The 26335-nt window shown below is 42.4% G+C and overlaps 3 protein-coding genes across 3 annotated transcripts; all 3 read right to left on the bottom strand.

Moving 5' to 3' along the window:
* Positions 1-960: 960 nt before the first annotated feature.
* Positions 961-8548, bottom strand: LOC306921167 (uncharacterized protein; the record flags this gene model as incomplete). Its single annotated transcript, XM_079498279.1, has 8 exons — positions 961-1492; positions 2507-2588; positions 2722-2892; positions 3172-3310; positions 3809-3934; positions 4257-4320; positions 4757-4893; positions 8530-8548. The coding sequence occupies 8 exons, from the start codon at positions 8546-8548 to the stop codon at positions 1283-1285; spliced, it is 948 nt and encodes a 315-aa protein (XP_079354405.1). The 3' UTR covers positions 961-1282.
* ndufs8a (NADH:ubiquinone oxidoreductase core subunit S8a) lies at positions 6993-13168 on the bottom strand. Its single transcript, XM_079498184.1, has 8 exons — positions 13053-13168; positions 11186-11233; positions 10900-10965; positions 10572-10661; positions 10186-10294; positions 9770-9833; positions 9444-9572; positions 6993-8931 (listed from the first exon to the last, which is right to left on the bottom strand). Exons 2-8 carry the CDS (start codon positions 11226-11228, stop codon positions 8800-8802), a joined length of 633 nt encoding a protein of 210 aa, XP_079354310.1. The 5' UTR covers positions 11229-11233; positions 13053-13168; the 3' UTR covers positions 6993-8799.
* A 2397-nt stretch (positions 13169-15565) lies between these two features.
* Positions 15566-17209, bottom strand: LOC306921168 (F-box/LRR-repeat protein 19-like; the record flags this gene model as incomplete). The annotated part of the gene is made up of 3 exons (XM_079498280.1): positions 15566-15861; positions 16460-16606; positions 17101-17209. 3 exons carry the CDS (start codon positions 17207-17209, stop codon positions 15716-15718), a joined length of 402 nt encoding a protein of 133 aa, XP_079354406.1. The 3' UTR covers positions 15566-15715.
* Between the last annotated feature and the right edge of the window lie 9126 nt (positions 17210-26335).

Below are 26335 nucleotides of genomic sequence, written 5' to 3' on the forward strand. Positions count from 1 at the left end.
GGAAACTCAGGTGAAAAGAAGCAGCTTGGACTCCTCATGCATAGAAGGAAGCATGCTATCAGTCCGCTGCCCTCCCCAGGTTGGCAGAGGAAGTGTAGCGCCCAGGATTACATTAGATAATTGACACTGGGTGAAAAGATCTGTTGCAAAATAGTGGGATAACATTTTTAAGGAAAACTCTAAGGAGAGTGTACAAATGGAACTGGGTCCATTTGGTTCATTTGCAAAGAAATGCATTTATGACCTTTACTCATGTAAAGGGTCATTACACTGTGTGTGTGTGTGTGTGTGTGTGTGTGTGTGTGTGTGTGTAAACCACGATGGACTGAAATGTCTTCTACTTGGCATTAGGTCAAGGAAGTACATGCCAAACTATTACCGCATCCGCATATTGTGGTGTGTGTGTGTGTGTGTGTGTGTGTGTGTGTGTGTGTGTGTGTGTGTGTGAGAGAATATTTCTTACATTTCTTGAGTTGATACTGTAAATCTCAAACCACTGCCCCCACCAGTCCACTGATCAGTCTGGTCTTGAGTTTTACACTGATGTCATCAATATGAAGTCAGTGATTCGCTGGTTGAGATGTGCGCTCCACTGTATGCCCACTCTCTGATTTAAATTAACACCTAGGATTTTACTCTTTAGAGATGATGTCTTCTTTGTTTGACCAAAGAACAACAAGCTTGTTTGGACTTTAATGATACTTTCAGATATCCTATACAGTTTGTTCAGCAGCAGGATGTTCAGTACTTCACAATAATGAGAAGTGGATATCTCAACCACAAATTAATACATGGTATCAGTTGTGAATTAAAAGTGCAATGTGGATTCATGTTTTTCATCATGAAGCATTATACTGTAGACAAAATGTACTATAAAGTATAAAAAATAAATACAAATAAGACATCTTGATAATCTTCCTACTGTACTCGGTTTAAGGTGGTGTAAGTGAAGTAATAATCATTGCTACAGAGTTTGTTCAAAAACTGCTGTCTCCCCAGCTCTTTAGTATTCAAAATTCATTTTCAGGTTGTGATACCATTTCATACAATTAGGATAGAGAACCCATACCGAATACAGAATAAACAAGTGAAACTGGAAGTAATGTAACTAAACAAAAAGAAAATTGCAGACAGTTCCCCCAAAAATCCCAAAGTGTAAATGTATTTTCTGTTTACTAAAGAGCTGGAGAGACAGAGAGACCTCTAATATGGAACAAACACTATAGCAATTATTGTCTTTAACCATTTAAAAAAACACCACATTTAAACTTGGTGAATATCATTAAAAGTTCAGTTTAGTGATGCCAGTCAGTACAGGGTCTGAAAATGGCTTCCTACTGGTCCACAGCAATGCCAATCCTGCTTGTCGGAAGTCGTGATTGGTGCAGTAGATCAGGGGGTTCAGCCCACAGTTTAGATATGACATCACTGATGACAGGGTCCTTAGCCAATCAGGAGCTGGTGACAGATCCAGCCTACCAAGGAGGATAAGCTGATAGTGAATGAGAGAGAGAGAGAGATAGATACAGAGAGAAAGAGAGAGCATATGAGTGGAGACAGATTTAGCTGTCCACGTCAGCTCTGAGGCCACGCCGGGCTGCGCACGTGTGAACAGTTATTATTTTGCCCGCTGTGTCACGAACCAAAAATAGCACATCAACAAGCTCACAATGTCTCGCAGCACAACATGTGGGCTTGTAAATGTGCTATCTTCAGTGTGCAACACTCGTAAGCAGCTACGGGTGAATTATTTTATAAACTAACATTGCCACTTTGAAAATGCATTCAAACAAACTTTAATTCATCCCATGTATAAAAATGACCGTGGCCTAAAAAAGACCCTCCATTTCCTGAAAAGTAACGGTTTTGGAGGATTCCGGACGACATTGACAATAACGTGTTATCGTCAATGTCGGCCTTGCTGCAAGGCAAATCTCAAAAATCTCTATATTTTAACTTTTTGAGTGGTGCAACCACTCCTATAGGGAGCTTTGTGTCTCTGGCTGGCTGTGTCCCTGGCTGGCCGTGTCCCTGGGTCCCTTGCTGGCTGTGTTGTGCAGCCTAACACACGTACACACACACATATTAACTATGATTTCGGGTGTGACAGTACAGTACAGTACAGTACAGTACAGTACAGTACAGGGAACCCCTGTCGACCGCCACACGGTAACTCGTGTAACTGTCATTTCTCAACCGTTTTGGACGCGGGGCGGCTCGCCGGAACCCGGGGCGCGTTCCTGGGGGTCTGGATGTTCCGGGGACCCCCCAGGGACCCCCACCAATTATTTTAAATGAACGGCCTACTTGATCATACTACAGCATCACTCAAAAGTATCAAAAGTATTAGATCGGCAAGCTACTTTTGCTGTTTTTGAATTTGAATCCAGTCAACAGTTCGATCGATATGCATGTTAACACAGGAAACTGTTGGCATGATCACACGCGTATGTCTGTCTGTCTGTCTGTGTGTGCGTGTGTGTGTGCGTGCGTGCGTGCGTCACACCTCTGACACAGCAAAGGGAGTGTAGCAAAGAAGGTAGAAGGACACCAAGAGAGGAGTGACACAGGACAGGTCTTCATCGTCCCTGAGACACAGGACAGATCGTGGACAGACATGGGACAGATAGTAGCAGAGCACAAAGAAGATGTAAGTAGAAATTAGGTAGAGAACGTCAAACAGAGGATAGATTATTTTAGCATTTAGTCGATGTTATATACCTGTCACAGTTTGAGCACCAACAGTCGGTGACGGCGGTCAGCATAGTGCAGATGAGGATGATGAGGAACGGGACAAAGATACAGACGGAGAAAGCACAAAGGATGTACACCAGCATGTCGGAGTAGCTGCTCTCCCAGAACACGGCGCACAGCATCTCTGCTGGGTCGTACCTGCCATAGAGCAGCACAATGGAGAAAGACACCACACATCTACATCTGTACCCACTACCCATGCCTAGAGCCTGAAACCAATATATTGGCCATTATTTGACTTTTTATATTGGATATCGGAAGTTATGCAGCCAATGTGTTCTAATTTTTAACCTTTCAAAAATGTTAAATGGTTGATCTACAAGCTCACAAAGTATCATGAGCTTGTAGATTCGGACATGTTTGACAATTGCTGCCTAAATGACACCAGGTAGAAAGTGGTTAAGGTCCATTGAGTACTTGATCCAAGCGTAGACAACAGGCACGCTCCCAAACACCACCCCAGTCACCCAGGACACCAGGGAGGCTGTCACCATGACCACTGAGAAGCTACGTCTTATGGAGGCCATGCCCGTCACCCGCTGCACACACAGGATGGCTTTGATGGAAGGAGAAAGGACAGGAAACGCATGATAAGTAGACCACCAGTCTGTGGAAGGAACGCTATTCCCAACCACAGTTCAGTTCATACAATAAAACATGGTTTACTTTGGGATTTTATCAAGACATTTACGCAAAAGCATAACGGGAGAACAGCAAGAAAACAGCACAAGGGAATCCCAGGGAAATGGATTGGCTGACAAGTATGCCATGTGTTGGCTGTGGTCTGGAATGTTTGTACTTTGGCTTTGACTATGACCATTTTCCAAATCATACTGTGATTTCTTTGACTTTGGAGGAATCTGCATGTACAAGTCATTTCTGTACTACAGTCCTACATGCAAGATGGATGGATCATGCATGACATGTGTGCATGTGTCTTTGTGTATTACCTATGAGGGTGTGTGTGTGTGTGTGTGTGCGTGCGTGCGTGCGTGCGTGCGTGCGTGCGTGCGTGCGTGCGTGCGTGCGTGCATGTATCATTGGTGGTCATTACCTATGCTTCCTATGGAGGAGGTGATGAAGGCGAACTTCAGCAGGCTGACAACCTCGCACCATGGTGACCTTTGACCTCCGGTCACCATGGCCATCAGTGAGCCAGAGATGATGAGGAGAGAGCAGCCTGCAAGAACACTGTCATTAGATTTAACAATGCAGATCCCAAGGACCCCAATCTAAAATATAGGAAATAGTTTTTTGTTTTGTTTTGTTGAACATTTTTTACAACTGCCCAATATAGAGACACCAGTTTCAAAGTGGTTAATATATATATTTAGTTTTCTTATTTTTAAATGTCCCTCTGTGTAAGGAAATGAGCGTTGATATTGTAAAAAACGGACGTTGGTGACCACCACTGATCTACTGTATGATCACTACCAGTTAAGCATGACATGACCCTTGATACCTTTCTAAATAACATTCTGACGACGATATGTATACTGTACCTAGGTCTGACAGGGAGAGACTGATGAAGGGAAGCCAATAACAACAGGAAAACTGACCCCTGCACTGAGAAAGACAAAGAGAGATGGAGAGAGACAGACAGAGGGAGGAGGGGGATAAATTGTTGCCGGTTCTGGGGACTAAGAGAGAGAAAGACAGACAGTCTGGCGGTCACAGTAGACAGAGCCTGTGAGTAGGTACAACAGAACAAAAAGTAAGGTGGTCGATATATGTCAGAACCTGTTCTGACATTCCATATGTTGATCCTTCCCCAGTAGTAACACTGAGTAATGCTCCAAAGCTTAAACAATATTTATTTAAGGTTCCTTACACCATAGTGGACATGACCTTTCGAGTCTACTCAGTGTGCAGACCTTACTTTTTGTTCTATTGTCACTACGTCGACCCGGCACCTGACTTTAAGTGAGGGGATGTGCGTGCTTTATTGTACTTTTGTTCTTTTTAGGTACAGTAACAAGACAGAGAATCAGAGAGATCCTACCATGACTTTGACCAGCAGAACGAGACAGTTGCCCACAACTCCCATGGTCATCTCCACTCCCAACACGGTCACCAGCACCCATTTCTCCACCTCTGTCCACGACCGCTCCACAAGGGTTCCATTAAAGCTCCCGCTCACTGAGACACGAGTAGAGCATAAAAGGAATGATGGAGTTAGAGGGTCCTGGCCACCAAATAGTCGATCTGGTAACACACAACATCCTTCCTCCCCACTGGCACAAACAAGTCAGCACAGCGTAGGCTATCCATGCATGAGAGCAAACAAGATGTTGAAATATGATATTGGACAGACAGTAGACTACACTTACTTGTATATGGAGCCAGTCAGGCCACAGTGCTGCTGAATAGTGGCTGTCAGGTGCTGGGAGCAGACAGATAGCTCCAGCACAAGAGTCATCACAAAACATTCCAATTAAAACTCACATGCTTCATTTAGCTCAAAAAACATTTCCTCTGTGTGTGTGTGTATGCACTACTACTACTACTACAAAAACTGCTAATTACTACTAGGCTACTACTAATAATAATAATGCACATTTACCTGTATATTAGTAACTGTATATTAGTAATAATAATAATAGTCACAATGAAAGTCCAGCATTCGCAAAATATGGTCGGTTGCAGCAAGATCAAAGGAATCCAAGGGATTTCTGTTTTGTTTTTGTTTGTACAACCTTCAAGAGCTATTATGCGAAGTGGGCTGTTATAGCACCACCATGAGGGTGTTTAGAAACACTTCTTGATTGATTGACCAGACTGCCATGCTAGAATCAATGGAATTATGTTGTCTCTGTCTGTAATCCCATTGATTCCAGCCTGGCAGTTATTCTCATTATAGTTTGAACTGAAGGTAGAATGACAGTATCATAGATAGCATGCATGGTCTGTCACTGTCCATCAGTGCTGCTGCTGAACCCCAACCGATGGAGTAGTGTGTAGTAGTGTGTGACTGTGGTTTGTCCTATTACTCCTATACCTATAGCAACTGACAACCTGCTTTTTTTGTCCTTATTTAGAAGTATTTTGTCTTTAAAGAAAAGAAACATGGTACCACATCATCCAAGACTCACATATTTCCACAGGTCACCAATTTCACCCTAGGTAACTAGCCTGGGAGGCATACATACCACTTTCGAGTTTATGATCCGGTCGGGAGTGGATAGTAACTTACTTCATGTTGTAGTCATCAGGCAGGAAACCACCACCAACCGGTATCAGAGGTATCCAAAATTTTAGGGCCTACCCAATAAAAGCCTTGATGTGGCGTATGTATCAGACACATTTCTTCAAGTACTTCTTGGAATAGTTTGTTTGGTATATCCATCTTGTATTCCAACTTGTAGCGACTGGTGAGACTAAAAAGAAAAAGGGGGAACCAAAACAAAGCGACAGCGGAAAAAAAACAAAGCCACAAACCCGGAATAAGAGTTTTTTTCTTTTTTTAAAGATTTTACCATCTACGCTTAGACAGGATCACACAGGCGATTTAGAAACAGACCAGGCTATATCAACAGAAATTTGATTTACTTTAAACTTTAATCCAACGACAACAAAATATTCTTTAGTTTTGGGTCTGTGAGGCTAAATCTCATCACGTGGTTTGTGGCTCAAATGACCAATAAATAATGGGCCGTATGAAAAAGGGTTTAAACCAGTGTTGTATAGACAGTACAAGTCTGACCAACATCTATAAAACATAGTAAAGATATAGAACACTTTTTGGATCCAACATGGTTCATTGCAAAGCAATGTCTTTTCATTTGATAATGCACTTCCCATCAGTCAGAACTGCAGCCTCACTCCCAATCTTCCGCCGTAGTCTGAAAACCCACCTCTTCAGACTCCACCATGGCCCGTAGCACTTGCCCTAGCCTAGCCCCTTAGATAGCACATTATGTAGACTTAGATAGTATTTTAAACAGACTTATAGCTTGTTACATAGACAGCTCTAGAATTGCACTTTATGTAGTCATAGCACTTTATAGTACACATGTATAATATATTATATAGTATAGTATGTATAGTTAACATAGATACTCCACTGTTACGTTATTAGTTTACACATGATTCATGATAACTACTTTTTATGTGATGTATGCCATGCTTTTGTTATTGCTTAATGTAAGTCGCTCTGGATTAAGAGCGTCTGCTAAATGCCTAAATTGTAATTGATAACAGAATTAATATCCCAGAAAAGACAAGGCACACAGTTTGAAAACTTTACGACAGAACATTAATTTATTCATTCATCACTTTTAAGTCCACAAGTATTTAACCTTTTTACAATTCTCTTAACAACAAACGCCCATTAAAACAAAGTCTGAAATCAGCAGCTCAAGCCAACCATGTAGGGCCTGAGAAAAGCTCAAAATCTACCCCTAAACTCTAGAAATCACCTTGTTATGAGCCCAGGACTGGATATATACATGAGTTGGAACCTAGTAAAAATGGTTCATACGTCTATTGCTGGTGGATCTAACAAGATATAAGTAATGTTTCAACCACTTAAGCGCTAGCTAGTTAAACAGAAATTGGTCTATTTTCTGCATTTTCAGCAGCGTAGACTCGCTGAATGTTCAGCCCAGGATAGGGACGCTAGGGTTCATGTGGTTAAAAACATTTTTGCCAATGATGAGGACATGTGAGATCCATGGATGACTAATATACTGTATGGAGTGACAGTCCAGTCAGCTTGGATCCTGTTTAGGTTGCTAGAGTTTAGGGGTCCGATTTGAAAGATTAAATAACAGATCGCCACGTACTGTTAAGTGCCTGAGAACTCCACCCACGCACCAAATAACAATGTGACAATCTTCAAAGCTGCATTACATAAACATAATAGCGGCATAGGATTTAGATCGTACATCTTAAATCCTTGAAGCAATCATTATTTCATGGTGGGGGAAATAAATTATACAGAATATTACTGTTGTACAGTCAACCCATCAATACAATACACAGAACTGTACTGACAGTAGTAATCATGTTTCTTGCCATTTTTTTTAAATCACTGAAAATGTAATGATTTGTGGCCTTAAACATACTGTAAAGCGATGAACAGAGAAATAAACGACACTATATTATCGTATCGAGTCATAATGAATAACAAATCACAATATTATATTGTGACTCTTAGTATTGCAATAATCTCTGTCCATCCATTAAGCCTAACTAAACATACTTGGGGGGCCAATGTTAGTTTATTCCAACTCGATGGACAAAGATGATCCTCGACTGTAAGCGAGGCAACCCAGCCAGACAGTAACAAAGACATTTCCATTAGCATTCCAAACAGAGACAAGAGGTGATGGATGGTTTCTTACACACAGCTCAATGAAAAGCAGACAAAAGTTTCTGAAAAGCTTCTCAACCGAAAGGTCATTGCTGAGAATGAAGTCAAAAGAATAATTTGTAACTAAGAGTGTACAAAAGGAACCAAATAGACTGTTCAGAGTTAAATTAGCAATGGTTTTAAGGAGTAGACTTTCAAACTCATGTTATAATAAACCGTCAGTAAAAGCTCAGACAAAGATGAACTGTTGGGGGTCTAGGGCAGGGGTTTTCAAACGTTTTATTTGACTGGCATCCAAATTGACTTTCCGGACACCTATTTCAAACAGCTCTGTCCTCGGGACCCATAACATATTTCTGGGGGATCCCAGACGTCCACATGGAAAACCACTGGTCTAGTGGAATGGTGAGCTGGTCAGAGTTTGAGTTTAATGATGTCAGATGAGAAACAAAAGGCGCTACTGAGCAGAACTGACACCATTGTCAAGCGCTGATGAATTACAGAGTTGTCGCAGTGGGCTGGTAGTCTGGGTAGTACGTGACGATCTGTCTCAGTCGGACTCGCTGCGGTGGTCGGCTCACTTTCAGACTCATGTACACCGCAAACAAGGCCAGGAAGGTAGCCGTTATTATGTACATTATGGACGTGTGTGTGTGCGTTTCAGAGGTTATATTACGATAATATGGGCTATCTGTACATTTTGTGTGTGTGTGCGGGCACGAGTGCGATGCTTATCGGTAGAGGTAATCAGCCTTTATGTTGGCGGCGATCTCGGCTTCCCACTTGTCTCCATTGTTGAGCAGCTTCTCTTTGTTGTAGAGCAGCTCCTCGTGGGTCTCCGTGGAGAACTCAAAGTTGGGACCCTGGGAAGAGACGGAGGTCATGGTAGTGGTGAGGTTATAGTCGACGCAGTTATAGTGGAAATAGCACGTTATGAGCTTGCTGATCTGCTATTTTCATTATTTGTTGTATGATGAAGTATATAGGGCTGAAGTGGTTAATGATTGCCAACCAGAAAAATATGCGGAACTTAAATATATGAATATATAACTGAATATACTGGTATGTAATTCGCTCAAAACCATAAACTTTTCCACATTAACCACTGACGAGGCTTTAACAATGTTGTCTATCGACCATGTGGTGGCTGTCAGATCTCAAAATGACACACACATATATATATATATATATATATATATATATATATATATATATATATATATATATATATATATATATATATATATATATATATATATGTGGATTAATCAGCCAGCGGATAAATGGGTGTACCACTGGAACAGACGGAGAGAAGGAAGGGTGGGAGATGTAATGTCAAAAGCTAGCGCGCACACACACACACACACACACACACCTCTACGATAGCGTCCACAGGACACGCCTCCTGACAGAAACCACAGTAGATACATTTGGTCATGTCGATGTCATAGCGAGTAGTCCTCCTGCTGCCGTCAGATCGCGGCTCCGCTTCGATGGTGATGGCCTTAACACACACGACAAAGAGTTCCAACAGTCAAAATAGCAACGATATGACAGCCTTACTAAAAATGGAGATATATTTACGATTAGATAAAGAGTTAGGATTAGACATTTATAGAGGTTGGGTTTTGGGTAGGAATTCTGCTGTGTGTGTGTGTGTGTGTGTGTGTGTGTGTGTGTGTGTGTGCGTGCGGACGCTACCTGGGCAGGGCAGATAGCCTCACACAGCTTGCAGGCGATGCAGCGCTCCTCTCCTGAAGGGTACCTGGTGTATCACATAGATTCTATGTTCAAATACACACATATCCACGTGTACCCAAGTTTAATCTATTAACCCATTTTGACCTGGGAACGATTCTAAAAAATGTCTTCTACATCATGACAGTTTTCTGAAAAAGCTATGTTTCTATGTCAGTCGTTCTTCGATTTTTCAAAAATAGCAGACCTACAAGCTCGTAGCGCGCCACTCGGTGGCGCGCTATGAGCTTGTAGATCTGCTATTTTTCAATAGCTAAAGCATAACATAATGCTAACACCAAAAGGGGTTCCCGCCCAAAATGGGTTAAACATCACCACTGTGCATTCTTCTCAGATGAACGTCCATTCTTCTTTCATACCTGCGCAGGGCGTGCTCCCCTCTGAAGCGAGGCGATAGAGGACCCTTCTCAAACGGGTAGTTGATGGTGGCGGGTTCTCTGAACAGGTAACTCATGGTCATACCCAGTCCTAATGAGTAATGACACAATGTTGTTAACACATGATAATGATAAGTAAGACTTGCCGAGCCATGAGGCCTTATATCTCCTGCACAATCCATGTAAAGCGCCTTGGATAATAGGCGCTATATAAATGCAATTTTTTGTCTTTTTAACAATTGCATTAACAATACAACATGAGATGGAGTGTGCCGTAATGGTCACTGTGGTCAGAGAACTGAATGTATGGATGCTTCTGTTCATTTCACAGCAGATGAAGATGAGAGCTGAGGAGATGGTGAACTGACCTCTGAACAGCTCTGTCCACAGCAGAGTCTGAGCAGCCCGGTCTGTAATGGACTTGAGATCTGTAGGGACATCCTGGGCATTTACATACTCTGTACAGAGAGAAAGAGAGAGGGAAAAGGAGAGAGACATTATAAGCATAAAGTTTAGTTCTTGTCGGTACATAACCTGTCATGGGATTTGAGTATGAAGTGAGCTTTAGTTTTAGGCCTTTGAGAGAGATATGTGACAGATAAACCATTGGTTTTACTGTGTGTGTGTGTGTGTGTGTGTGTGTGTGTGTGTGTGTGTGTGTGTGTGTGTGTGTGTGTGTGTGTGTATGCTACTTACTAAATCCTTCCCTCTGTGCTGATACTGTGAATGACCTCACTAGACTCTGGCTGGCTGTAAAGGTGCCTGTGGGTGAAAACCATACAGTGTCAAAACCACACAGGCAGCTGTGTGATAGTAATCACAGTCAAACAATTCAATCAGGTACAATTATACTAGTGCAGTGCTTAAGAAAAGGTGCCCCATCAATTCTTGCAAAAAGGTGAAACTATTTGCATTTTCATGTAGCCACTAGCCAGCTGACCTGTCCTGTCTAGTATGTGTCTTTCCGTTCATAAAATCTTACCTGGCCTTGACACGGAGTATAGTAAGCGCAATGTCGCAGCCATCACGTCTTCACACACACACACACACACACACACACACACACACACACACACACACACACACACACACACACACACACACACACACACACACACACACACACACACACACACACACACACACACACACACACACACACACACACACACACACACACACACACACAGATAAGTAACAAGTCATTTTAACAACACAGGAAACTAAGTAGTAGTAAAGTTTGGAAACTTGCAGTTGTGCAGGTTTGTACTGGGATGAATGCCGTTTAAAAACAGAAAAGGGTCAATAACTGTTCCTCAAACAACAAACAAACACAATCTGCATCCAATAGTGCTTAAAAAACCCCCAAAGAAAACATTGTTGAACAAAGCAAACAATCATATTAAAACCTTTGTACCGGCTTGAATACCAAATAAAGACATTTAATGTATTTTGACGATGAAATTCTTTAACCAAGATAGCGTAGTGAGCAAGTATAAAAGCATAGCTCAATGCATATTTGACTACACACACACACACACACACAGTGTCACACATACTATTCTCTACAGTTTCACGACAGAGGCAGGAACGCGCAGATAGCCAGTTCCGGCGCTCTGTCGCAGGTAGCCAGCCACGGTGATGGAGGCGGTACAATAGGAAGGAAGAGAGCTGCCAAAACGGTCGTACAAACATTAAAAATACTTAACGGCTTCTGAGCCGTTCGCGGGGGGGGGGGGGGGGGGGGGGGGGTCAGAGGGTTTGTTGTCTCCTATAGCGTTCATATGCTTCTTTTGGAATATGTCAGCGTGACACCCACACCGCAGCACAGGGGTAAGTCAGGGTAAATCAGATTGCATCCCATGTCGCTTGAAGGAACCCTACGTAAAGTCATCAAAATGTCAGAAACTTTAACGTAGGGTTCCGAAAGGAGCTAGGGACAGACAAGAAGCTGACACTGTGTGTTGTGTGCACACTAGACTACAGTGCATTCTAACTGATCAAACTTGTCATTATACATTGAAATGTGTGTGCTTTGGACAGACTGCCTTATTGCCGACTGTCACTGTCACAACGTGAAGGGCTCAAACATTTCCATGCCAAGTACACCCCAGATTGTTACCTAATTAGGCAACAACGGACACCCACTTTAAAAGATGATGTGCCAGAACCCACGATGAGAAAGGATTGTTTATAGATTAAATGTAATAGCCTACACAAGTCTACCACTGTCTGCATTATACTGTATGCATACAGAGTGAAATCTATACCCCATTCTGTCATTTGATTAACTTCTGGTCAGCGACTTCATGTGAAACGGTTCCTCATTTTGCTGGGGTCCCCCTCGAGGACGGCTGGGTCCCTAAACCCCACTATTGACACAATGACAGTCAGGGCATCTGAGGACAGGTGGACTGCACTGCATGACTCCCCCATGTAATGACCTAAACAAGCTAACGCTAGCAGTAGCTGCCATGTTTAACAGCAAAGTGAAGCTATAGCTACGCGGTCTTGTGTAATAGCACTATTAGCAGCGTAGTAGTAGATCCAAACAACAGCATATAGACTAGATCATTTGGATCCATGGTCGCTGCTGTGCTGAACATGAACGTCATCATCCATATGAAGGAGCATTGGTGATGCTAAGCTAACGTGCTAGCAGCCGGCTGTGGTTAACTCTCAAGGACTTTGGAGTAAAGAAGGTCGCTTTAGGTCGCGTGCTGCAGAGCGAGCCCGTTTCAAAACCACACACAACGCGTAGTGTACGTTGTCACGATGTGTGACACATACACAAATACATATTATATGAATATAAGTAGAATTCTAGTAAAGTTGTTTATTTGACTCACCAGCAGCTCGCTATTTGGCCTTCTAAACCAGAACAGCGGGCGATGATTGCGGAGCAGAGGAACGGACCTGGCGTGCACGGGAAGTGACGCAGGGACGCAGCTCTCTGCAGTTATTTATTTATTTTATTTATTTATTTGAGCTAAAAGCTAAAGCACGAATAGTATTCTGATGAGAAAAAAAATCCAATACACACATTTCTGCAACCTCGCCTCCTTCCTTCTCCTCATCTGTGTTACCGGTATACCTGTTAACCTCGCGTGACCTAAAGTCTATAAACATTTAGACTCACTCTCTACGAGAGTCTAAATGTTTGGGCTACCAACTTTCTATCATTTTAATTTAGCAGGGACCACTGGTTTACCTCAAGGACCACTGGTTTGAATCCCAGTGGACACAGGTCAAAGACAAAGACTACAGTATGTTAGTGGTGGGCACTAAAACAAACTGGGCAGTGGGCTGGGCACTGACTGCACTGGAGAAAAGGATATTAAGGCTGAAAATTACCACACCAGATTGAAATAATGTCCTGAAACCTATGATTAGCGAATATAATAGCATGTTATGCCACCAAGCCAGCTGATGGGAATCTGGGCTGGGGTTTAACGTTTGTCTTTAGTTCAGTTTGTTTTGTAAACGCATGGACAATAAAAGGAAAATGTACGTCCTAATGTGTCGTTTACGTCATATTGTCTCTTTGTTAATGGCGTTTAATGTTTGTTTGCACCGTTTGTTTAAATCACCTAATCAACATGTGATAGCGCCCCCCTCACTTCACACGGGTGTGATTTTTTGAATGTGACCCTGTGTTTGTCTATTCTTGCATTCAGCCAATCGTAAGTAAGCAGGCTTGAGTTTAACAGCAGTAATAAAGACTGTCCACCAGAGGTTGCTGTGAACAATGAACTCACTCTGGTGTCAAGTGTTACAAAAAACGATATTATATTTGTGTTAGTAGCCTACTCAGTTTACTGGTGTTGATTTCTTAATTCAATTCAAACAATTTGGACAATGGACACAATTAAATCAACCACATGTTTTACAATTTATTTTTTTCTTTGAAAAAACATTGAACATATCAAATGGTCAAAATGGCAAAGTCAAACTATGACACTACTGACCAGAACTTAACTGTGTCTGTGATGTTTCAGATCATGGCAACAGAAATTGTCTTCCGTTCAATTCCACACTGAACTGTCCAAGTTTATTCACAGACCGACCCTGTACCAAACATTTTCTAGCCTTCCAATTCCTGTGGACATCTTTATAGGGAGTTAGGACAAAATACCTGAACTTTCAACAAAGAAAAACAACTTAATTCACATTCATGTTTGTGCAAAACAAGAGAACACGTGTATCCATGAACATGTATACCTAGCAGATAGTGGTCCGTTTGTTGGTATGCTGGTGGTTATTTCTGCTCTACCGACCGACTTGATTTCTTAAAATATAAGGAGACTGAAGTCTCCTTGTGATTACCTTGTGTCAACCAGTGTGAATGTAACAGTCAAATGATTGAAACTTAAGTTGTAAAAGCTGCCTGTCAGTTTAATCCTCTCCCTTGTGTCTCCCTCTTAGCTTTCCTACTGTCTGTCGCTCTTAAGGACTTTTAACATAGGCAGCAACATTATCCTTGCATACCCGTTTGGATACGCCGAGGAAACACTGTGCTCTTCATGTGAATAGATGAGTTTGTTACGTAGAAAGAAACGTCTACACAATTCAACTCCTGACACAGGCAGGCGTGGCATGAGATGCGATCAATTTCAGAGGATCGCACATGCTTGTCACTACGCCTGTCAGATTGCTGGAACCCCACTACCTGAACGCTGGCCTCACACTTCAGTCGCTTCCAGTGGGAAAAGCCCCATAAGATGTAATACTGTGCATCTCCTACACCGTTTCTCTCTCAGCTTTCCTACTGCCTGTCTCTCCTACACTGTCTCCCTCACAGATTTCCTACTGCCCGTCTCCTACATTGTCTCTCTCACCTGTCTCAGTTTCATACACTGCTTTGTTTGGAAGGAACAAACATACAAGTTGACATCCTGCACCAAAAGTATCAAATTAATCCACACTGTGGTTCTCTTTCCCAAAATGGAGCAGAGCAGATCTGAGACCCCCACTGTACCAACCACTGGAGAGCATTGATCTGAGACCCCCACTGTACCAACCACTGGAGGGCATTGATCCGAGACCCCCACTGTACGCAACCACTGGAGCGGATTGGAAGCATTAGATATGTCAATTAATGTATTATTTAAAAAAATAATGTCTTAAATAAAATTGATCATTGTAACATTAATTAAAGTAGTTTAGATGACTTTCACTTTAAACACTCCTTGAGTCATTTTCACAACTACTCAAGCTTGTGTGCATATCAGACAGTTTTTAAGTTGCTTGATTCAATATTTAGATGATATTCATTTGGTCAGACATGCGCCCGCCTCCTACAGTATATAACTTCAAACTCCATGTTAAGACTTAACACACGTCCCTGGTTCTGGTGACTGATATCATCCTGGTGATGAAATGGCAGACCTTCCTTTTTTATTGTTATTTAATTATTATAAACCAGGCTGTTACCCACCGGCCAGCGTGAGCTCGGTGAGGTTGTTGCGCGTGTGCGTTCCGCTGGCCGCCAGCAAGGCTATGGAGGCATCCGTCACCTCCTTGCAGTGGGCCAGGTCCAGTATCTCTCCAGCTGGGGCATGTGACGCTGCACCAGCCTCAGCGTGGCCTCGCTGACATCCAGACCGGACAGACGCAGCGTCAGCATGTTCCTCAGCCTGCTGCGCGACGACTCTGAGCCTGGACAAGAAAGAGACAGACACGTCTTTTTGATCCAGATCTGATAGAGGTTTACTGGAATTACTTGGCAATGCTGGTAATAGTCAGGCTCTCATTCAGAGACACTGAAAAGCATTACCCAGTCAAGAGTTTTGGGTCCGATACAGTTCCAAATTTTGGGAGAGTCACAGAACACCACTTATTGAAGTTTTGACCGATATTTTGTGAACATGTTTTCTAATCAATTTGAAAAACGTAGATTTTTCATTTCGATTTGAGAAAATGTTGCATATAAACAAAAATAACTTTTTGTTTTAGTGTACTAGGGCAGGCAACATTGTAGTAAGATATTGTTAGAATCTTTCACACAACTGTGCCAGCTCCGTATTTGGCCCATCTGAAATCTCGCTATTCCTAGTATCCTTCAACCAATCAGGGGAGCTCTATGGCCTCATGCACATGTTGTTCAAGTCCATAGAGCTCCCCTGACCCATCTGTTCAGTTGTTTACAATCGCTGAAAAGCCAGCTTCCTAAAAAGTTCCTATTCCACTGCTGCAAACCAAAGTTTCCGGCCGGACAATGACGGTATCTTCGTCTGTGTGCGCGTGTGCTACTAACCCGGTGGTGAGATGATGTCTTTGATCTGTGCATCTTTGATTCCATCACACCAGCGCAGGTCCAGCAGGCGGAGGCAAGGCAGCGTGGGAGACACTAGCGCTGACACAGAGAACCAGGACAGACCGGCCACACTCAACTCCCTCAAACCTGAACACAGTGACACACAGTGGTACTGAAGCATGCAGAATGGCACAATTATGTTTAGTAGTTTGCAAAGTGAGACGACTCCAGTGCAATGCATATGTTTGCTTGTCTACAAAGGCAAAGAATATTATATAATAGAGGATATGCACATGCATAAAGTGAGTGTCAAAGTGAGTTTAACGTTGTTTAATGCAATCAGACAGGACTTTTCTGTTTGGATGTATGGGCTGTCAAGGCCAGAAAGTAGTTTTTTGCCACTCAGTAGGCATAACCTCCAGGTATGATGATGATGTCACGTGCATACCCTCTATTTTGGGTGATCCTTGACATGAAAAAGTTTGAGCACCACTGATATAGCAGCACAGGTTTTTCAGACATTAAGTAGAATCATCCTCAGGTCTTAATGGGTTAATCACTCTGATCACTCTGGATCAGCTAAATGCCTAAATGATACAATGGTTAGCGTGGTTCTAGCAGGGTATGTGTTGGTTCACTACCTGGCAGTCTGGTCAGCAGACAGTTTAGCTGGCTTAGGGTCGGCGACAGAGTACAGCATCTTGCAATGGGTCTGGTCCACAAGATTCGATACTCCACCAAGATACCCATGTACCTGTGTAGATACTTCCTTAATGTTAACGAAGTCCACACCCACAACACCAGAGGGAGTGCAACGAATCATGTTCAACCCAGATTCGGCACAAACAAGGGACTAAATTCTTTTCGCTCCTATGCCACCAAAATGTGGAACGCCCTACCAACAGTCATTAAGACATGCGAATCCCTTGACTCCTTCAAAACCGCTCTCAAAGGGCACCTACGGATGGCTGCAATTCGAAACTGGCCCCCGTAAAATCTGAATCCCCCCCCACCGCCCCCCCTTTTTTCCCCTCACTGTATATGTTTCTTTTCCCTTTTTACCTCCATTATGATGAATTCCTGTACTGTTCTTTGTCTATATAGAAGTGTCTATTTGTACGTCTCTAAATGTTTTGATGAATTGAACATGGTGGACCCTGTTGTAAACAAGTGTAATGCTTAATTGGGTCGTCCACTCACAGTTAACAGCCTTTGTATTGAGTTTGTGCTTGAAATCAATCAATCTGTTTCTTGGCCAGGGGAGTCCAGGACAGATCCATGGAGGTGGGCTGACGTTTGATGAGTCCAGCCAGGGCGGGGGGGTTAGTGAGAGGACTGCACCTGCTCACATCTATACGACTCCACAGCCTCTTATCAAAGCTCCTGGATGCATGTATGGATGGACAGACAGACACGTTATTAATGAGGCCTCACAAAAATGTACCGTTGTGCAAATGTAGAATATTTCCCCCTTAAAGTAAGTGTGTCTGTGTGTCTGTGTGTGAGCTAGGAAGATGACTTAGAATTTTTTTGTATTGCACTTTTCATTCACAGGAATCTCAGTGTGTTACATGGTCAAAACAAATGTGCTTGTGATGCAATGCGAACATATCTTTGAAGGATCTATATATTTGTTTATTTTGTTCAATAAGAAGGCAGTATAAACATGATTTTTAATAGTTTCAGAAAATCGCATGAAGATTTTAAAGGGCTAAATAAATGTCTATTATCGTTGTTTTTTTTTTAAATCAACGTACCATTTGTACCAGGCCTTGCAGACGGTCATGCAGGGCAGCAGATCAGCTCTGTTCAGGTACCTGAACACAGACACCCACACCTCCTTCTCGCCTCCTCTCTCGCTGCCTACATCCTTGAAGGAGGCGTGAGGAGCGGGGGAGTCATCAGAGGAAGACGAGGCTGAACGATCCTTGGCTGCCCGGTTAACCCGCAGGCGTGGCCTAGTGGACAAAACACACATTGTGGACATAATCTGGTCACAATCGACGGGGGAAGAGTCATCCCCACATTCCAAAATTAGAATATAGCAATATTAACTAATTTACTTTCTCTCCAAAATACGTCGGATATGGTCAAATACAATGCAGGAGAAGGCCGCTGCTTTCGAATGTTGTTTTTAATGGTCCGAAGTATTCTTCAAATTATGTTTACGTTCAAGTCGGATAATTACACCTCCTAAGTTTTACTGTATTTATCTATCTGACCAACCATCTCCTTTTCTTAAAAGAAAAGAAGAATTCAGATTAAAAGGACAACTTTGCTTTTTGTCTCCACCAGGCCGAAGGCATGGGGAGAGAGTATGTTTGGAAATATTAAAATGTGCAACATTTCACAAGATCAGTATCGGACATATCGGTATCGGCCGATCACGAGAAAAACAATCGGTATCGGTCCCAAAAAAACGGATCGGATCATCCCTAACTGAATTTTTGTTTTGTTTTTTATCACACTGTTCTCAGGAAGCAGCAGCGCATCACGTCAGCCATGATATCTCCTACTGCACTGGAAGAGGAACAACCCCAGTGGAGATAACGTGTGACAGAGCCCAGACCGTCGCAGATGCACTGCAGATAAATTACACTGACAAAGCGCATAAAGAACTTGTGATTCTGAGAGGTAAAAGGCCCGTCGCCTCACACTGTCCATGCTGGTTAATTGGAAAAGATGATCTTCTGACTATTAAATATATAAAAGCCGAGGGAAACTCTGAACCCCCAAAGGGTGTAGTAGTCGGTTCTCCGCAACTCAAGGCTGTAATCTTTCACGTAAAGACAGAAGGAGGTCAGGGCATCAGGTATAACATTCTGAACAATAAGAATCTTAAAAACATAGCCGACGAGGTCAGCGTGTATGCGTTTGACGGAGAAACGGTAGAGTTCGCTCTGGAACGAGATGGACGCTTCAAAAGTGATGTGTTCAGTAAATACTCGCTGAGAAAGCTGTCAGATAACGGACGTGATGACAGAGACATGAAATGGTCCAATGATGTTAAACATCTTGAAGACAAAATGTTCATGATCATACAGGGCAAAACTAGTGCTCCACCGAAGAGACCAGTCTCCCGTACCAGTGCTATTAACAGTCCCAGTACCATTTCCTCACAGCCGTCGGCAACGCATGTGCCAGTTAATACTGACACGGCGGAGCAAGCGGCAAAACTAAATTATTTCCCTACTCTGGCGGTCAAACCACGTCCAATTGCAGATTCTATGAAAACCCTCGCTCTCCTACGTGCACAGTTCCCACATTTATTGAAACGCATGCAAGACAGAGAAGGAAACTCAAAAACTGAGAGAGAGCTCTTCCGTGTAGAATATGGAAAGAATAACAAAATATGCAATTCAGTGAAAATGCAGAGGCGGTTAATGGTCCGGGCTGACTCTGTTTGTCAGGTGAGAGAAGAGGGCTTTCCTCTAGGGAGTGGCTTTCTCCTGTTTGTTCATCCTCACATGCGCTCATGTGATTCATGACAAAGATAATAAACGGCTGAGGCAGAAGCTCACGGTGTCTTTCTGTTATGAGGATCTAGAGGACCGGCAGTCAGTGCCCGTTAAACCAGTGCCAGTTGTCTATGAGTATGTGGATGATTCAGGATGTTATCATGATTTTGTTCTGTTGGAGCTTGACTCAGCCCCACCCGCTACCCAAAGTGGACTGTTGAAAGACTTTGACGCATGCTTTATCATTCCACTTGATGACCGTAAAAAGGTTGTGACAGATCGTTATAAGGAGGTTGAGATGCAGCTCATTACTGATCAATACTTTGACTGTGAACCGCTGGTTCATCAAATTTAGCTTATGATACATGCTTTTCCTATGGAGCATCTGGCTCCCCTGTCTTTGATGAGTTTTGTAATGTCATTGCAATGCACACGGGGGGTTATGTCTATGAGACTAAGACAGGACAGCCCCAGAAGGTTTATCCCCAGAGTTTCATCGAGTACGCCCAGCCCCTGCCACGCATTCTTCCCAGAATCCTCATCCGAATAGTGGAAGGACGGAGGTTTGATGTGCTGGAGGCATACCTCCGCTACACCTCCGTTCACCAGAATGACGCATGTGACCATGACGTGAAGGAGGATGTGAGGAGAATAGTGGAGAGACAGAATCCCAGGGCATTTGAAAACTCTCTTAAAAACTATAATGGAGACTCTGAGAAAATCAAGGCATTTATACAATTCTTCTGTCCACAAGACGATTCAGAGCCCATGGAAATGTAACGGCTGCTTGCACTGTTAGATGACTCATAGGTGTCGACTACGCCAAGCATATATAGGCTTTAGATTCTGCTGTATGTTCATGAACAATGAATGATTGAATGATTTGAATGATTGATTTTATTTACGTGTCTGACTGCCTTTTGCAGCCCATCCCTTACGGGATTATTCAGACACAATTTACAGTACAATATAAATATCATACGATGTATACATAACATAATCGAGAGTAATCGAGATTCATGTAGTCCATTTTGTCGAGATAGAGACTAAAGTGGAGGGCAAGAGAGATAGAGAGCGAGAGAGAGATATAGAGAGCGAGAGAGAGATAGCGAGAGAGATAGAGAGATAGAGAGAGATAGAGCCCTTTCAGTATACGTCCATACTTTATTTTGGTCTAATTTTTAGTACTCCACCTTTTCTGATACATTTTGAGGATTACATCCTTTCATTTTTACCGTATTCCAAAGTAATTTTATATTGCGGTTATTTTGCTGTCTTTTTTTCCTTTTTTTTTAATGAAACTGTTAAAGTATTCAATCAATCAAATGTACCTTTTTACAGAGGTGATTAAAAAAAGAAAATGTCTTCTACACTGTAATGTTATTATTTGTATTATTCTGTCCTTTTGGCTCCAATACACACCAAGCGTGGCACAAATACTGCCCAGGAAACTGGCATGGATTCTTCTTTGTTCTGTATTTCACCATCGTTTGTTGTAATCAATTGTCTTTTCAGAAGTAATTAAGTGGAATAGTGATTTTCATATACAGTAATGTATGCTTTGTATCAATGATATGGTGACGTAAGCAAAAATAAACAAATACAATATGGATATCTTGTCATCCTTCAACATGGAATTTGAGATGTGCTACGTTTGGTTTAATGTTTGTTTTTAGTTCAATGTTTGTTTTATAAACACCATTGACAACTAGAAAGGTCGCAATTTTAAAAAATTGCAAAGTGTGGTTGCCGCAGTGGCTTACATATGCCCCTCCCACTGATATTGCCAGCCAATTACAATGGCTCACCCCTGCGGTCATGTGTAAGTAATTCGGAGGGGATTTATCCCCCCAAAAATCATTTTTCTGCAAGAAAAGGTGATGTCTATATGTATACATGTATGTAATCTTAATTATGTCACCATCAATAGCCCGTTATAACCTGATACTGAAACATATGACTTTGAAATATATGTTTGAATGGCTGTCGATGGTGACGTAATTAGGATATGTTTCAGTGTCGGGTGGATAAAAGGTAATGTCTGTATGTATACATGTATGTGATCTGAAACATATCTTTAGTACATCACCATCAACAGCCAGTTATAACCTGACATTGAAACATATCTTAATCTCCCAGAGATAGAAATGCCAGTAGACTAATGCATGTCAAACTGGCGGTCCTTGAAATTAAACGGGTTGAGAATCACTGCTAGAGCTGTAAAAATATTCTCTTATGGGGTCCCTAGCATATGTTTTCAAATGGGAGTCAGCACGCTATTTGTGTCAATAGAGGGTATGCACATGCATAAAGTGAATGGCAAATCAAGTGGCAAATTGAGTGGCAAAGCAACCGGCAAAGTGAATTTAACATTGTTTAACGTTGTTTAATGCAATCAGATAGGACTTTTCTGTTCGGATGCATGGGCTGTCAAGGCCAGAAAGTATTTTTTTGCCACTCAGTAGGCGTTCCTGCATAACTTCCTGGTTTGATGATGATGTCACACGCATATCCAGTATTTGGGGGTCCTTGACATGAAAAAGTTTGTGCAGAAGAATGTTGAAAAGGCCCTCCAGGTGGCTCCAATTAGCATTATTGGACAGAACTCCCCGATTGCTATAATGTCAGCTGGACCACGTACATCTCTAGCAGAAACATGTTTGGTGTGCAGTCATGTGTGCGTCCATGGAAATGCAAGTGAGTCATGTTTATGTTAGTTTCATGTTAAGTCCTGTCTTTGCATAGTTGAAATATACATTTAAATTTTTGTATTTGTTGTATATTTGTTTCAGAACCACACCTGTAACATTAAGAGTCGTCTTTTAAACCCAGAGCTCTGATCGGCTCTAGCCGCTCTCCACAGTAGTTTAATGCACAGCTTCAGTCTACACTCAGTTTTAGTTATGTAAACTGAACTTCAAGTATACTATTTTAGGCTCTACGTGTGTGTGTGTGTGTGTGTGTGTGTGTGTGTGTGTGACGGGGACAAAGCTCATTAATCAACATGTCAGTTTTCACCTCAATGTAAATGGGCCAGAGTTAGCCAAAGCTAAATTTCATCTGTAGTCCCTGGGCAGGCTCTTAAAAAATGAATGATAAAAAGAAAGACAGAGTGTATAGTGTGCCAGCACACAACACCATGCGTTGATGCCATGTGTGCATGTGTGCCAGCACTATGTCCATACAGACTATTAAGGTGGTTGCACACTGGACGTGTTTTCGGAAAGCAGCTAGAAATCCCTGTGTGCAGGGACCTTTAGAGTTCAAAATTTCACACATTATTATTATTATTCAGACTTAAAGCAATCACATTTATGCAATTGTTAGTAAATGCCAATCGGAGGCATGTGGGCCGTCACCATGTCTAGAGATGGACGACTTCACGGTGGAGGTGATCCATGAGTCAAACCACCTACTTTCAATGAATTACCTGACAACGACCTACTCATCTACCCAGCAGGACTGATAGCTGGCGTCAATGTCAAGTCGAAACAGAGCTTGCCCCCTAGCAATTATTGGAAAGGGCGTTGGGCAACATTCTGTGTTGATTTCCATGGCGTCGATGTCTATGAGGGCTGTGGCATGTAAGTGTTTGGGCGCGCGCACACACACACACACACACACACACCTGCATACTGAATCCCTGGTGGCTTGTTTACTGTCAGTGAATCTCTCTCTCTCTGCCACAGAGTGAGCCTAACGCATGTCTACTCGGCAATCACAATTTTGAATCCGTAGCGATTACAGACCGAGAAGTGGAAAGCAAACTGGATTACATCATGGCGGATATCAGTGTTCCCTGGAAAAAGGACTCCAATGATGATAACTTGACCCGTGTCAACCGCACATGCAGGTTAAAATCCTTCATGGTCGCAATGCGGGATGAGGTAGGATTATAGCACGATGAGATTCTCCCAAATTACTTTCGATAACGGTACCTCTCTCTCTCTCCCCCCCCCCCCCCAGAATCAAAGTGTACACGATTACGTGGCAGGTTGTTGTCAGCGTTCCCACCGTCCCAGCCAAGCCGTTTGGCCAACACCTCTGTAGGTTTCCATTTCTGTCGATAAGCCCATGGGAGACGACGCGGGAGAGGCGATTCCCAAAGTTCTACGAGGTGACATTGTCCAAAACTGGGTGCCATTCGTGAATTTCACCATGTGTTACGGCCCTTTAAAATTGGCTCGAACAGCAAGGACCATAACATAATCAGGACACAAAGCCAGGTTAAAAGTTTACCAAAAATATAACTGATAGATAATTTTGGTGTTAGTTTGGTGGATGGAATTGTCAATGTTTCCTTTGGCCCAGACCGTGTTCCATATAGGTCATATTTTGTCATCTTGCCCTTTTATCATCAGTACTCATAGCCTACTGCCTGTTTACTCCGGGTTGTTCATCTTATCCTTTATATTATTTTATCATAGATATATTATGGATTTCCTGACGCCACATTCAGATTTAATATCTTATTCAGTCTCCATACTGTCTGTCTGTCCCCAGTTAACTTGCATACTGAGAGGTCTATTTTGATATAACACTGCATGTATTTGACCTTGGTGTCTAGTGAGAAAGAAGATAGGAGCGTTTCTCTCTGTCGAGAGTTTACAGCGAGCAGGGAAAGAATGTTATCTTCAGGTTGCCATAGCAACGCCAGCCTCTGTGCTTTCCCGGTTTATGGCCCTCAATGACGGAACCAAGGAAGCTGGCATGATACCAGTCTCATCATCCATGTGCTGGTCCAATGAGCGCTTGACAACCAGTGCCAGCGCGGCCTAGTGCGGAAATGAAATATCTATTCAGCCAATGAAAGTGTATCAACAACTGACGTAATCTACAGTATTAAGGCCTGGCACATGATGTGTCCGGTAGAGAGAGAACCCTGTGCAGTTTGTCGCACAGGGTGAGAGTTTTTGTAATTTGGCGGTATGTGGGTGTCTGTTCTGTCTCTCTGATCTGAAAATGAATCGACATTAATCATATTCTGCTCGGACTGGACAATCCTTCTTCCTGGTGGTCTCATCTTTTAATTGGGTACTTAAGGTATTTTTCTAAAAGAGTATTTCCTGCTTAAAGTAATCCTGTTAAAGCTAATTGTTAACTTGGTCATCTAAAAGGTTTGGAAACCATTTACCATTGTCAGAGGCTCTCTGCCTAGTGTTGTGGTGCTGAGTATTTATCAGTACTTTTGGATTACTTTCTTAAAAGTATTTTTATAGTTTTAGCTCTGTGCAGCTCAGTAATTCAGTTATACAGTCCTTTTTATATCTTTGGTGAATCATTAATTGTCCCTTCTGCATTTTATATGCAACTAATTGGCCTTCCCTTATCTGTTATCTAGATATTTATTTATCAATAACACCATGACTGAAGTCAATACTGATGTCAATACTGGTTGGAGTCATGACCAGCAAGTATGTACATTTTTTAATTCATGTAAATGTTTAATTTTACAATGAACTGCTTGATTTACGCTCCACCACACAGTTCTACATCGCTGCATGCCTGTTGACGGCTCCTGCCAGCTTTTCAAAACATTCTGGAAACATGAAATCCAATTTAAAATTCAATTGTATATTCATTTTCCAAACTTTTCCAGGCATGTCCTTACATTTATGTTGGTCGGGGATTGTAGGCCGTCCATCAGAAAGCGTAACAGTGTCCCACTCGGCCCAACTCTTCTGTCTCCTCGACGTTATTTTGAACTTTTAAGGACGGCCAAGAAGAAAGATGTGTACATTTTGTTGGTGGCTGTGCAGATTGGCCGGTTTTGGTCGTGGCGGCCACTCCGACCATACACATGCCGGGGCCACTACCCTATGTAAGCAAACAATTTTGGCACTTTTTTGGGGGGCTTATTTTTAAAAGTTATGTAGGTGCTAATAACACCAAAATGCTGTCACATAAACACATTTCAATGTTCTATCAGAATATGTCGAGTTTTAGCTCTAGAGACCATCCGTTGGATAAAACAATGGGTTTAATATCCTAACATTACAAACGCCACAAATACAGTGTCTATGTCGCGTTGAACATGCATTCAAATTGAATGGAAATTTCCGTGCAATCAACAATCAACTTGTTTCAGGTGTGTAAACGAGCAAGCCCCAGCATATGAAGCCAGAGTGTTGGACTCACAACCAGACCTGACTCCAGACAGAGCAGCATCATCAGAGGGACTAAACCTTGTTCAATAACATGCCAACGGTAAGTTATCATTATGTTGGCTACAACATTGTTTACTAGTTTGAAGAAGACATTTACTAGAAGTTAAAATGGCTGATAGTGCACCACTGCGTGTTTTTGATAGGGAATGATATAATAATTGCTTCATTTGGCCTGTTCTGAGTCTGCTATGGTATGGTGTGTATTTAATGCAGTGTTTACTGTTTCTTCAGGTAAACTGCAAGAGGTGGGC

This window comes from Electrona antarctica, assembly GCF_951216825.1.
Source record: "Electrona antarctica genome assembly, chromosome: 4".
Classification (NCBI taxonomy): Eukaryota; Metazoa; Chordata; class Actinopteri; order Myctophiformes; family Myctophidae; genus Electrona; species Electrona antarctica.

Coding starts and splice junctions, on each gene's coding strand:
- ndufs8a (XM_079498184.1), bottom strand. CDS start 11,228: ATGGCTGCGACATTGCGCTTACTATACTCCGTGTCAAGGCCAG. Junction 10,662..10,899: donor AGCACAGAGGGAAGGATTTA/GTAAGTAGCATA, acceptor CTCTCTGTACAG/AGTATGTAAATGCCCAGGAT. Junction 9,834..10,185: donor GGGGAGCACGCCCTGCGCAG/GTATGAAAGAAG, acceptor GTGATACACCAG/GTACCCTTCAGGAGAGGAGC.